We start from the raw sequence: 13,580 nt of genomic DNA on the forward strand, positions 1-13,580 counted from the left end.
TTATCCTGGATCTTGAACTGACTGGCTGCCAAAAAATGTTTTGTTTTTTTTTTTTTTTTTTTGCCATATAGGAATAACCTTATGCGCGCTTCTCAAATTCCAGTATGAGGCACAACTGACTTAATAGAACCTAAGCAGGAATTTAGTGATGTAGCAGACAGGCAGATTAAATAATCAATTTCTTCAGCTGTATGTGGGGCTTTAGGCAAATGAAATGGGAGGTTAGTTTTAATTTTCAGCCACAGACCACCAGAAAAGTTAGTCAGGACTTTTGAGGATTGTTCAGCAGGCAGCATTAAATTTCATTCATCCAAACCAGGTTTTTGGTTGTCCCATGATGCTGGTCTTAGGATGTTTCCTGGCCTGTTTACTGAACAGCTGGTGAGTAGGGTTACCATACGTCCGGTTTTTCCCGGACATGTCCGGCTTTTCGGCACTCAAACCCCCGTCCGGGGGGAATTGCCAAAAAGCCGAACATGTCCGGGAAAATACCGGCCAGGCACTTCCCCTCCCGCGGCGGCTCTGCTCCTCCCCTGACTCTTCAGCTCTGTTTAAGAGCCGAGCTGCCCGAGCGCTATGGGCTTCGGGCAGCCCCCTTGCCTCCGGCCCCTGCGCCGCCGGAGCCCGGGAGGGGAAGTGCCCGGCTGGGGGCGCAGGGTCCGGAGGCAAGGGGGCTGCCCGAAGCCTAAGCGCTACCGGCTTCACGGTTTGCCGGGCAGCCTCCAGACCTTGCGCCCCCTCCCAGGCGCTTCCCCTCCCGGGCTCCAGCTGCGCTGGGGAAGTGCCGGCCGGGGGCGCAGGGTCTGGGGGCTGCCCGGCAAACCGTGAAGCCAGTAGCGCTCGGGCAGCCCTTTCCGCGTGGCTGGGAGTGGGAGGGAGGAGGGGGCGGGGAAGGGGCGGAGTTGGGGTGGGGGTGGGAAATGGGCGAGGCCAGGACCCTGTGGAGGGTCCTCTTTTTTTTTATTTGTTAAGTATGGTAACCCTACTGGTGAGCCTTTTCTGCACACTTTCCCTAGGGAATAAAGGATAGACATGTTTGTTCTAAGTATCCCAAGGGTTGCTGTAGAATAGAATTCTGTATCTCACTCTCTTTTTTTTTAAATGACTGTGCTGATGTGCCCCATACAAGTTTGGGATTGCTAGTAAGAGACGATGAGTAACTGTTGATGGGGAGATGATGTATTTTGGGTCAGGGGAGGAGGGGAATGTGACCCCGTGTCAAATGCATCACCTCTGATTTTAGTCATTCCAGTTGATACACCAAAGGTATCAAGAATTCGTATCAGTTCTAATTGAATTTCTGCATATCATACAACAGTTGAGAAAATCCTCTCTGTTAAGAGGCAAGCCATTAGTGTTCCCTGGGTCTTAGGAGGCAGCTGTTGTTGAGACTGAAGACTTCTTTTAGTGTGTTCTTTAGCCAGGGTGCTGGGGAAGCATAAATTTGGGAAAGTATATTCCAGCAAGAGGGAGGAAGCCAAAATACATTAGTGGTGATCTGAAGAGCTGTTTACAAGGCAAAAGAAAGAACTGCAACTCATGAGTTCTGTGTTGGGGTACTGAGACGCAGAAATCATGCTTGCAGGTAGTTCTGTCTTGAATTAATGTTTATAACTCCTTGACATTTAACAAAATGGTGTTTATATACCACTTATATGCTAAAAGAAAATGTCTGTGGCAGCAAGTGATAATTCTGAACATTTCACTTCCTGATCAAGATATTGGAGCAAAATAATGGTTAACAACTTTTTTTGTCAGTTGGTTACATAAGATCTGTAAATTCAGTGGTGGTGTTGCTGCCAACCATCATTTTGGAAAGGAAAAGAATAAAAATCTCATGAGCAGTAGGGCAGACTGTAAAGGATTTTGTTTTAGCATTTTCCCATTTTAACAGTGAAAAATGTATATATTCTATAGTTAGCACTGAAAACAGAAGCTCAGTCTCCCCCCTTCCTGAAATAGTATTAAGCTGGCTTTTCACGGCCTTCTGTGAAGTGAATTCTAAGAAAAGCTTTGTAAATGCATAGACATCCTAGTAATTATCCAAATTGCTATACATGATCCCAAATGTGACTTTGTTCTTCCTAAAAATTAAGCTGATTTCATCACTGGTCAAGGAGAAATTTGACCCAATGTGATTGTTTATTTTCCTCTTGAAATGTAAATATATAGCTCCCATGTCTAAGGATGATAGCTATTCATTTAATAATAATAATAATAATAATTAATAATTAATTAGTATTGCCGTTAGGAAAAACAAAGAGCCATATGAGCTGCTGTGTACCACCAGTTTAAACTTCAACAGATGCTTAACAGGGGAAAACTCTGAATAGCCAGCTTCTCTTCTCTTCCCCAACCCTGTTCAGCAGGATTGCAGGGTGCTGGTAGCCTGTTCTCCCCCATAAAGGTTCCTTTCCCAGGCATTGCCCCCGATTCAGTCCACCACTCCCCATACATGCTTACTCCCACTATGCATTTTCCCTCTGTGAGACAACCACGCTACTTCATAGGGGGTTCCCACCTTTGGAACACCTTGTTCCCTCATACCATAAACAGGTGCTTTCCTTTTGTCTGACCCGTGCACCATACGTGAGAAATGTGGGTCTGATTCTGTTATGCTGCTGAAAAAAGATCAGGGAGAGAATGTCTGTAAGGCCCATTTATTGCTTTCCTCTGCTTAAAATACATTTAAGATGCCCTGAAATAGCCTAGAATAGGACAGACAGAAACCTTTTCCACTAAATATTTGCAAGGCATATTTTTGGACAAGTGTGGTGTAAATAAAGAGCAAGATGAGAAAATAGACATAATTTAGTTTGATTTTTATTTTTAGATGGAGTAGTCCTGAGTAGGTGGATCACCATCAGGAAAAGGTGTGCTCAGTAGCTCTAGTGAGAACATAACAATAGCTCTTTCATTGTGAGCAGAGAGCTAATTGCTAACCCAGCTGATTCTGATTCCAATTAGTAACTTTAGTTGTTTTACAGTACTGTCCAGTGTTGTTGTTGGGCTCTTCAAGAAACTGATGATTTCATCCTGCTGTATAGAATTTCTACAGCTACATGTGTAATTTTGAGTAAAAGTAATGCTGTTTATCTAATTATTTTTAGGTCTTCAATTGCCCCTTTATTATTTATACTTTCATGCTCCCTAGATTGAAGAGTTCTATAACTTTTTCCTTTTGTTTCTCTGCTTGGCTGTTGTTCCGTTTGACATGTGGGTAATGTGATGGATATTGCAAGGAAAGCTCTTTGTATTGCACTAATATAAAGATGCTATTCATCCATGTTGAATCTCAGTGCTGTATTTAACTAATGCACCAATTCTACAAACTATATGTTTGTAGAATAAGTTCCAAGGCTGCTTAAGGCAGATCTCTGTTGTGGCAGATGGCTAATCTTTTTCTTTGTATTGTTATGAATAGCAAATATTAATAGATAAATATAACATTGCAGCCTGATCATACATATACAAAACTGCCTAATGTGAGGCTACTCTTCCTTGACTTCAGCTCTGGTAATGTACATTAGAAATGTACATTATAATGTTCATATCACCACTAAAATACACTGTGATTTGTTCTGCAAAGTTAGTTCTAATCAAGTCACATTCACTCATGCTCATAAGCTAATTTTTAAGCATACAGCAGTCATGCCTGTTTGGGATTCTTTGACACATGATTCCAATTTATTGTGTGTCCAACTATAAATGCATATTGTTGTTACTTTTTAGCAGGATTCCTTGTTCTCCACCCTACCCCAAAATGAAACTTAACTTTTTGCTTCCTCTCTTTTACAGATTCTGATATTGATGCTGCTACTGCAATGATGCTGTTAAATACTTCCATTGAACAAGGGATTTTAGACTGTAAGCATAAACAGTTTTATGCATTGTTTTTTCCTTAACTGAAAGCTAAAAAAATTATAGCTGAAAATTTCAGAAGTGAGGTATGCTCTAGCTCAGTGTTTCTCAACCTTTTTAATAGCAGTGACTGGCTTGCTGCCTTCCTACACTGTATCAGGGAGATCTCAGGGACTGGTGCCAGTCCACGGACCCGTTGTTGAGAAACTCTGTGGCTAGCTTATAAATGGTTTGGAGGCAGTAGGGTGGCCATCCTGCATATTCAGCCTCTTCTGCCAACATTCCCCAGTTTTACAGGGACCCCATTTCTGCTTTCTCCCGTTAGTCTGGTTGCCTTCTGCCACTCCGTAGTTGGAGACACTATACTTCTAGCCCGCGTCTCTACCACTACTATTCGTATTCAGGATTTGCTGAATATCAAGATCTTCTAGTATTCAGTGTTCATTAAATGATGGATCCATCACACCTTATGTAAACTAAATACTCAGTTTAAAAATCTTACCTTTGCACATCAGTCTGACAGACTGGGATGGCAGATTTTAGTTTGAGCTATTTTGCTTACTTATACATCTTTGCTTTCAATAGGTGAGAAGGCCCAACCTCTCAAGATGCCCAAGAAGAGGAGTTATGGCAGTGCATTTAATCATCACAGTTCCATAAACCTGCAAGAAAATCATTCTGCAGCCACTAATATTGATCCAAAGGAGGATCACAATTACAGTGCTAGCAGCATGACTTCACAATGTTGTGCATCTAGGTCCAGCATGTCTTCCTTGTCCTCTGTTGATGAGGTGTATGAATTTATCTCCAAGACCAGCCATGCAGGAAGCGATGGCAGTGAAGGTTTTCATAGTGAAGTGGATACGGACATTGACTATGAAGACGACCCTCTTGGAGACAGTGGCTATGCATCACAATCTTGTGTAGATACCTCTGACAAAAGTCAGCCTAGCAAGAAAGCTCTCAAGGAGTTATGTCAAGAAATTGATGAGGAGCTGAAAGAAGCAGCTGGGTCTCTGCTCCACCTGGCTGGAATCAGCACATGCTTGGGTTCCCTAATAAGTACTGCAAAGACCCAAAGTCAAAAGCAGAGGAAAAAATAGTAATGCTTGTTAGTGTGAATATATACATATATATTTTTTTTTTAAGTGTGGCAATACTCTTCTACTTTTACCCTTCACAAGGAAGATCAAAGCCATAAGAGGACTTGTTTTTTTTATTTTTTTGATGCTAATTATAGTTTGGCCTTTTATTTTCAAATCATTGCTTAGAAAATGTTTTATTTAATCTTTTCAGATTAGGAGAGATGCATGACATGTGAAAATCTAACTGTATACTTTTTGATGACCAGTGATTGAATATTTGACCATTTACAGGGGGATGCATAGGTTCAGATGCATGTGTGAAATTTACCCCTGAGCAGGCCTACTCCACATAGTGAATTTCACCCTATGTGAGGGGACACAATTTCCCCGTCTCCCTCCCCAAGACACAAATGACTTTCACTGGTATAGCAAACAGTAAGAAGCTGCCACTGTACATGTGCCACGTACCATTTTCACCAACTATTGAATACACATTAGCTGTTAGCTAAAGGTTTTTGCTGTTTTTGTTTTGTTTTTCATGTGTAAAAAATACTTGTTAAAAACACAAAGTTCATGCTGTCTGAGTCCACAAATGAAGTGGAGATTCTAGATGGCTAAATGTAAATGACTGCTGGAAAGAACTTTGGGTCATGTTTAAGAAAAGCATAATATAATAGTTTCCTTTAAGATTAGGAAAACTGAGTTAATTACATTAATTTCTAACTACACTTTGTGCGTTTTAATATCGGCTACCGCAACTTTGGTCTAAGTCTACTGATTACTGTGCTGCTGCTTCATGCTATATGTACCATTTTAGCTTCCTTTGAACTACAGTGTATGTCCAATAGCATGGCATTCTTAGGGCATACACTGTGACTCATGGTAGTCTCTTCATATTTGGGGGTGAAGCTCCTTAAAATTCATCACCTTTGCAATAATAATCTTTATAACCCAAACATCTTGCGGACAAGAATGTTATAGTAATCGAGTGTAATGGATTTTTTTAAAAAGCTCAATTTGACTGCTTAACTCTTAATGTAGATGGTGGCGATTTTTTTAATATTTTGTGAAAAATGGGTACACAGACATGTTAGAATAAGTTTAACAGTACTGTAAGTATAAGAATGCTTTAAGTATGTTTCAGCATAATATAAAACTTAAGAGGTCATTTTGCCTGTGTTTGAGAGGCAGTGTGATGTGCCATGAATCTGCTTAGCTCATACGTTAAGCTGCTGCTTTCAATAAGTGTTGGGCAAGATGGCTTAGAATTAGAATCAAATACTGTATGCCCATATATGAAACCGTGTCCAGTGTTTGGTTGTTCAGAACAATGCTGGATTCAACAAAAAGAAATGAAGCTAAACTGTTACTAATGGGATAATGTTTTTCTGGCCACTTGGATACAAAGCTCTTAGAGTTCGGTGTTTTCTTATTTGTCAGTTTCTCCATGTATCCTGCCCATATAATTATCCCTTCCAGTTTAAGTATTCATACAGCCATGCTGCTGAAGGCCTACTGTTCTAAGGTTCTGCTCCAGTGCTTGTTGAAGATAATGGAGATACTCCCATTGACTTAATGGGCTTTGGATCAGGCCCCAAGATATTCAAGCATCTACATAGCGTTTCTTTGGTATTTAAATCCAGTGGCTTTAAGAGGGCTCCATTTTTAGTTTTAAGCATAAAAGTAAAAAGGAAAAAAAGAAATCTGTCTCTCTGGCACTGTGACTGTGCACACACACACACCCGTCCACCTATACTGAGGAAAAAATGGTATACAAATGTGCTCCATTTTGCATCATATTTGCATCTTTCTTAGATATCTCGAGCAGTGAATTAGCTGACCATATCTGTTATTGAACAGATAATGGGTGAAATTAATTCTCTCACAATTGAAAAACAAACAAATGAAAAAAAAACCATTAATTTTAATTACAAACATGGGATTTCTTAATACTGAGATGTACATGTTGATGCTTGACATTTCTTTCACTAGTGTTTGCCAATATACTTTTTAATAGTGATACAAAACATGTTCAGTATAGCAATGTAAAAGTAATTTATTATTATAGCAATATAAAAATAATGATTCAACTATGGAGAAGCATCATTAATATCACTTTAAAATTCATTTAAGTTTTGTATATCTCAATTTTTTTAAATTCAGCACTATGGAATAAGTGTTGTATTAAGCTCCAGATAAAGTCAATCACAGCCTTTCTGTTAACCTTAAAGGAAAGAAGGTGGATCACTCCCTAAATTTTCCAGTATTTGAATTTGTATTCATACTCATTTTCTTGCAGTTTGCCTTGGCAAGAATGTTAACCTGTTCAAATCTTATCCTTCATTTCCCAACAGAATCAATGTTTTCAAAATAAAGATTCCATACTAAATGGGGCCTGATTGTACCACTTTTACACTGGAATCAGTTGTGCTACTCAGTATGAGTGAGGGTGTCAGAATTGGGAGATAGATTTATAATGCATTTTAGTCTCCATATACAAAGACAGAGCACTAAAATCATTCTGTAATTAACAAAGTTAAGGGTGCAATTTGCACCTTTCACATAAAACCTAAATGAATGAGAGAGATGGGGAATTGGAATCCTCCTTTCTGAGCAAGCGGTAGTAGGGCACAGGACACTTGTACAACTGCTTTGCACCCATTGCTACAGTCAGTGCTGCACTCCCCACCAAGTGTAAAGGCAGATGGCTCTTTACTTTACTCACCCACTGACCGCATTCCTGCATGTCCCTGTATTAATCTCAGTGCTCTGTTCCAGCAGACAGAAGGGCTGTGGTGTCCTCCAGCAATCTCTTGCTTCTCAGATCTCAACACCTCCCGCTGCAGAGGATGTGAATGTCATCCTATTCTGTTGTGGATTACCCTTCTTTTATATTCACCTGAGATAGTTTCATATCCTTTCACTTACACACCTTGGGGTCTGAGTTAGACCATGGTGTATATAGTATAAATTGAAGGGTGTTCTAACTGCTTTTTCAGTGACATTCTATAAAGAGTTCATACCAAATGGCATATTTTAGCAGCTGTTGAAAGTGTTAATGTCACTTGCAATTCTTAATTAAAATGAAGAAGTGTGAGACCTGTTTACCAGGGAGGCTATCCTATTAAATACTGATGTGAATACTATAAAAAGCTGAATCAGTCTTTCAAATTCCAGTACTAAATTATTGCTTCTGTGAAAATCACAGCAAATGTTTTAAAATCCAACTTTAAAAATGGAAGTTGCAAGTCATTCAACTTCTTTGTTAGGCTAAAAAGTGAAAGCTTTGGTTAAAGCAAAGCATTCATACATGTTAATAATGGTGTAGTCAAAATATTTATTGAAAGAAAAAGTAGAGTATTTTAAATGTTGCACCTGCCATTATTTTAAAGCACATTCTTCACATCTGCCAGTGCCATTATCAAGACTGTTTTATAAATGTACATTTCTTCAAACTAAGTGCATAATTTAAAGTATTATGTTGCCATCATATAGTGATATAAGACATTTTATAATTGCCAATTCATTGTAACTATTTATTTAAAAGTGAAATTGTAAGAATGCTTTCTGATCAAAGCAACTGGAGTTGTTTTTAAAATACTCCCTTTAGCTTGTTTTCTAATGTAGCATAAGAAATGTCTTGGGTTTATTTAGAATAATTCTGCCAGTAGATGACCAATCCTAACCCACCCCCACAGCCCTAGTTCAGTCCTTTACCCATTTTAAAGACAATTTACAGAAGTTTAGTTTTTTGTATTCTAACCTCTGTTAATTAAAATGTTTATAAAGTTTATTTTTACCAAAGAGATGCAATTCAATATAAAACATTGCAGAATAAACTTTGTTTTATAACATTTATGACTGTTCATTTTCTGCACATTTTTCATGCATGTGATTGAAGGGGCTTATATACAAATAAACAGCATTAAGAATGGGAAGCAGCCCAGTATTATCTATTTTTCCACAGAGATACAGGGCCTGCTCTCATGAGGGGCTGAGTGCCCTTGACTCCCATTCAAGTCACTGCCTCACAGGATTGGCCCATTTAAAAAAAAATCTTTGTAATTCAGTCTAGGTCTCTGTTTAATTATGAAAGTCACTCTCATAAGTTGTACCACAAGTGAACTCTGTCAAAACATCCACTGTCTGTCTAACTCTTCCTTGATAATTGGACCACTTCTGAACTATAGATGAAAATGACATGACGCTAACATCTTGAGCCCCACCCCCTCTATTTTTTTCTAAGTTCATAAAATGGAAGAATCCACTCCTGGGGAGAAATCCTGGCCCAGTTGAAGATGATGAGAATATTGCTATTTGACTTTGAGACCAGAATTTCACCCCTAAATTCTGGAATTTAAGACTATTTTGAGGTCACTGGTCACTGCAATTTCTGAGTATCACTTCATCCCTTTCCCTTCTCTACTGCTATGCCTTGCTCATGAGGTGTATGTTTTGCTTTTATACACAAGGTATTTGTTTCAAATATTTACTTAATTTTAAAAATATTTGCAGATAGTAGCAATCAGATGATCCACACAATTATGAAATAATGGAATATCCCCAGTTGGCTAAACTAGTTACCCACAGAGCTGCCATTGAGTGCTTGGAAGATACATTATTGCTTAATAAAACAATGCAGTTTCTCCAAGGGTCATTGAATTGTATCCCCCTCTGGGTTTGTGATTTTTGTTTTGTACTTTTCCAGTTTTATCTAATTTTTCTTTCAATATGATGATGTTCAAACTCTGGCATGCCCTGCTTTTCATGGGGCCTTGTGCAAAGCAATATGCAGTAGCTCACTCCTTTTTCTCCTTCCTGCTGCCCCAAACCACATACTCCTTTGGACTCCGACTCCTTACTAAAATTAAACATGGACTCTTATTCTGCCTGACAGCAGGGGTGTGTTTTGTAAATAGGGTGGGGTGCAGGGTGGGGTCCAAAGAGTTGCCTGCACCCATAACCAAGCTTCTCAAATATGCATTCAACCCTGTTGATCCATGCCCTGTTCCCTCTCCCTAATTGAATGTCTTACTGCATGTTCCATCTTTATCCTAAGACAGTGCTTCATACCACAAGATGAACTCAAAGTTGCTAATGTATTAACGTAACTTACTCTATTTTAATATTTCCCCCTTTAATCTACAAGAGACTAGCTTGCTTTTTTATTAGAATTGTTTTATTTTTGAACTATGCTAATAAATGTGAAATTTCCATTAAGCAAATCAACTAGAAACTTGGGTTACATCATGTAAAGAAATTGGTCTTAGAAACTATAGTAGGATGGGATCTTAGCTTAAGAGTGAACTGCTTCAGCACCATCATGGAAGTCTTGAATCTAAGGGCATGTCTACACTTAACTCCAGAGCGATCAATCCAGCGGGGGTCGACCGCCAAGCGCTCTCCCGTTGACTTCGGTACACCACTGGAGCAAGAAGCATAAGGGGAGTTGACGGGAAGCATCAGCAGTTGACCTACCGCAATGAAGACACCGCGGTAAGTAGCTCTAAGTACGTCGACTTCAGCTATGCTATTTTCGTAGCTGAAGTTGCGTAACTTAGACCAACTTAGCTCGCCCCCCCAGTGTAGACCAGGCCTCAATGTTATAATTAAAAGCCTAATGAGATACTCTGAGTTATGAGGGTCTGGTCCCATCATGGATTCCATCGACATCCTAAACCTCAGGAGAGCCAGAACTTAATGATGGATTTTTTTTCCTGTTGCAGACAGTGGTTTATCTGTTTTCTATTTTTCCCCCTGTATGTAACTTATTAAATCTCACAAATGAAATTAAAGCTCTACTGTCTTAGAAATGTTTTATTCTGATATTTGAAAGGTGTGATATGCAATAAATGTGAGTCTTAATTTAATCTAGTAAACCAAGAGAGATGTTCAGACTCTAAATCACAAATTACACACTATCCCAATGCCAATAATGCTTGTTGAGCTGTAGTGTTAGTTGTTATCTGACAGCTGACAAGAGTACTCCTTATATTGTCTAAGTAGCTTAGGTGGAAACAACAATTATATATGAAGTTTTAGTGGTGCGTGTCTAATTGTCATTCAGTGGTATTGTAGAAAAGAACCTTAACTTCACTCTTAAATTTTCTGTGGTCTTTTTCCTTGGGTTTAGCTGTGGATTATGCTCAAGTCTAAATAGTCATAACTTTTTAACCATTATACAAGGTGTGATTTTGAATATTTATCATGAAAAGGGAACACTTAGATGATTTATTAGTTTCTTAACACAATGGATCCAAACCTGGAATCTAGTACTTTGAGTAGTGTTCCTAGGGTGCTCCAATGTAGGTTTTTCTGCACCTCTAAGCAGAGATTTTAGGTAGCAGTATCTGTTTGGCCCACATGTGCTCTCCCTCCTTTGTGGTCTGCCTTGAGGCTATATAGCACTGCATGGGCATACTGTCCCCAGTTCCTTCTCTACCACCTTTGGTCTTGAATGGTGTGAGCAGTTGTCCCTTATCTGCATCATTAGTAAAAGTAGTAGTTATTTGCAGTCTTTTAGTTTAATAATTAGAATTTTCGTTTCCCCTATTGGGAATAAAAATAAAGTAAAAATAACTTTTCGTATATGTTTCCTGCCCTTTCAGGGAGGGGGGAGAATCACCCCCACAGGGATGCTAGCTAGTCTAGACTTTGTTTTCTCCATTTAAAAAAAAAGAAAAAGAGACAAAAAAGAAGAGCGGACTTTTATTTTGCATTGCTCGCTTTTGGAGGTTGATAGCCTCACCAGGGGCATGCCTAGCTCCCCCAGTTTCATGAGGTGCCTCTCCTGCAAGAAAGCAATTCCGGTAGCAGACATGTACTCTCGCTGTGTCCGATGCCTGGGAGAGAGAGACATCCCACAAGAGTGCACCCTCTGCCAGCAGCTGAAGACAAAGAACAGGAGCTGAAGTTAAAACTCCTTCTGATGGAGAGTGCATTTCAGCCACAGCTGACAATGGTACTGAACTTTCTCCAGGATGCACATCATCCCCAGATCCTTCTATTTCTAAAGGCGCAGAATCACGAAAAAAATCTGCAGATTCCCCATAAAGGCTCAAGAAAAAGGTCCCCAAACCACCAGAGTCTTTGGCCAGTCAGAGGGTTCCCCGGCGCACTCAGCCACCTCGATAGCAACGGCACCGGTGGCTCCGCAGTGCAGTACCCAGAAGCATCGGGATCCGTCCACTATAAGCTCTGCCACAACGCCTAAGGACACCAGGGACTCAGGCTCCAAGGCAGCGGTGCCACCTCCTAGAGAAAAAGATAAAGACTGCACCGCCTCAGAAAGACCAGCACTGGTGAAATCATCAGTACCGGAGCGTTCATCATATAAGCAACTGGCAGTCCCACTGAACACTGACACTCCTCCACGGTACTGAGTGAGTCCGATGGTGCTGCAAGAGTTCTGGGACCTGGTGATCGAAATCCCAGTTACTCGGTACCAGGGCCCCAGTACGAAGCAGATCCCTAAGCCCGGAATCACCCATGGCACCGGGTTATTTACTACAAACACCTTGGTCAGCTCTACCTTTACATATTGATATGTCTGACAGTCACCAGGAGGATATTTCCCTGGTTTCTCACCGTGGTCTGCCATCACAGTACCAGGGACCCCCACAGCTCCACCCTCATGCCAACCCTCAATCTAGGAACAGGCCTGCTTGGGTACCCTCACCGCCCATGTCCTTCCCTCCCCAGTGGCCATATTGGGATCCTGGGTGATGTACAGATCACACATTTTATGGGCATCCAGTGTCTCTCAGAGTCAACCAGACATTCTCCTACAGCTTCACTGTCTAGAGCCCCTGAACCGGAAGAGGAGGAAACTTTTGAAGGAGAAAAAGAAAGGCTCAAAAGGGAGGCTACCCTCCACCAAACTTCTTCTCATTGTCACCAGATGAGGATTTAATACCTCCCCCACCCCATTATTAGCTGATGATTTTTAAAACTTTCAAGATCTTACTAAGAGGGTGGTGGATGAGCTGCAAATTCCCCTACAAGAGGTAATAGACACACATCACAAGCTGGTGATATTCTCCAAATTGCCTCCTCATCCAAAATCGCCCTCCCAATAACAAGTTGCTTCTAGTTCCTGCCAAAATCATCTGGCAGATACCAGCCTCCATCACACCAACCTGCAAGAGAGCCAACAAAAATACTACATCCCTCCCAATGAGGCAGAACTGTTGTTTCAACACCGTCAACCCAACTCAATCGTAGTAGATGCAGTTAATGCATGTGGCAAGCGACTCCATGCCAAGTTGATGCCGTCTGACGGAGATTGGAGAAGGCTAGATCTCTTTGGAAGGGAGGCATCTTCGTCAGCAACATTGCAATTCAGGGTCACAAATTACTAAGCCAAATATGATTTTATTAATTATGGGAAACTCCGTGCTTTCACTGAACATTTACCAGAGGTGCAAAAAGAGCAGTTTCAGTCTACTGTCAGGGCCAGTTAGTGGCCAGAACTGCACTACTGATGGCATTGGATGCAGCAGATACAGTGGCCCGCTCTGTCTCCATGGCAGTGGTAATGAGGCGGGCTTCCTGGCTACACTTTTCCAAGTTACCTAAAGAGGTACAGACAATGGTTGAGGTTCTCACATTGGAAGGGCCCAAGCTCTTTGCTGA

The 13,580-nt window shown here is 40.6% G+C and overlaps 1 protein-coding gene across 5 annotated transcripts in view; it reads left to right on the plus strand.

Annotated features, from left to right (window-relative positions):
• Nucleotides 1-8,800, plus strand: part of FOXN2 (forkhead box N2) — a 125,621-nt gene extending 116,821 nt beyond the window's left edge. For 4 of the 5 annotated variants that reach the window (XM_054023849.1, XM_054023852.1, XM_054023850.1 and 1 more), the window contains 2 exons: nt 3,799-3,867; nt 4,447-8,800. In XM_054023849.1, the coding sequence (XP_053879824.1) occupies nt 3,799-3,867; nt 4,447-4,964 (587 nt within the window). In that variant the 3' untranslated portion in view covers nt 4,965-8,800. The remainder of the gene's footprint in view (nt 1-3,798; nt 3,868-4,446) is intronic. The other variant, XR_008444483.1, reaches the window with a different exon arrangement.
• The last annotated feature ends 4,780 nt before the right edge of the window (nt 8,801-13,580 follow it).

The sequence above is a fragment of the Malaclemys terrapin genome, chromosome 3, assembly GCF_027887155.1.
Source record: "Malaclemys terrapin pileata isolate rMalTer1 chromosome 3, rMalTer1.hap1, whole genome shotgun sequence".
NCBI classification, from domain to species: domain Eukaryota; kingdom Metazoa; phylum Chordata; order Testudines; family Emydidae; genus Malaclemys; species Malaclemys terrapin.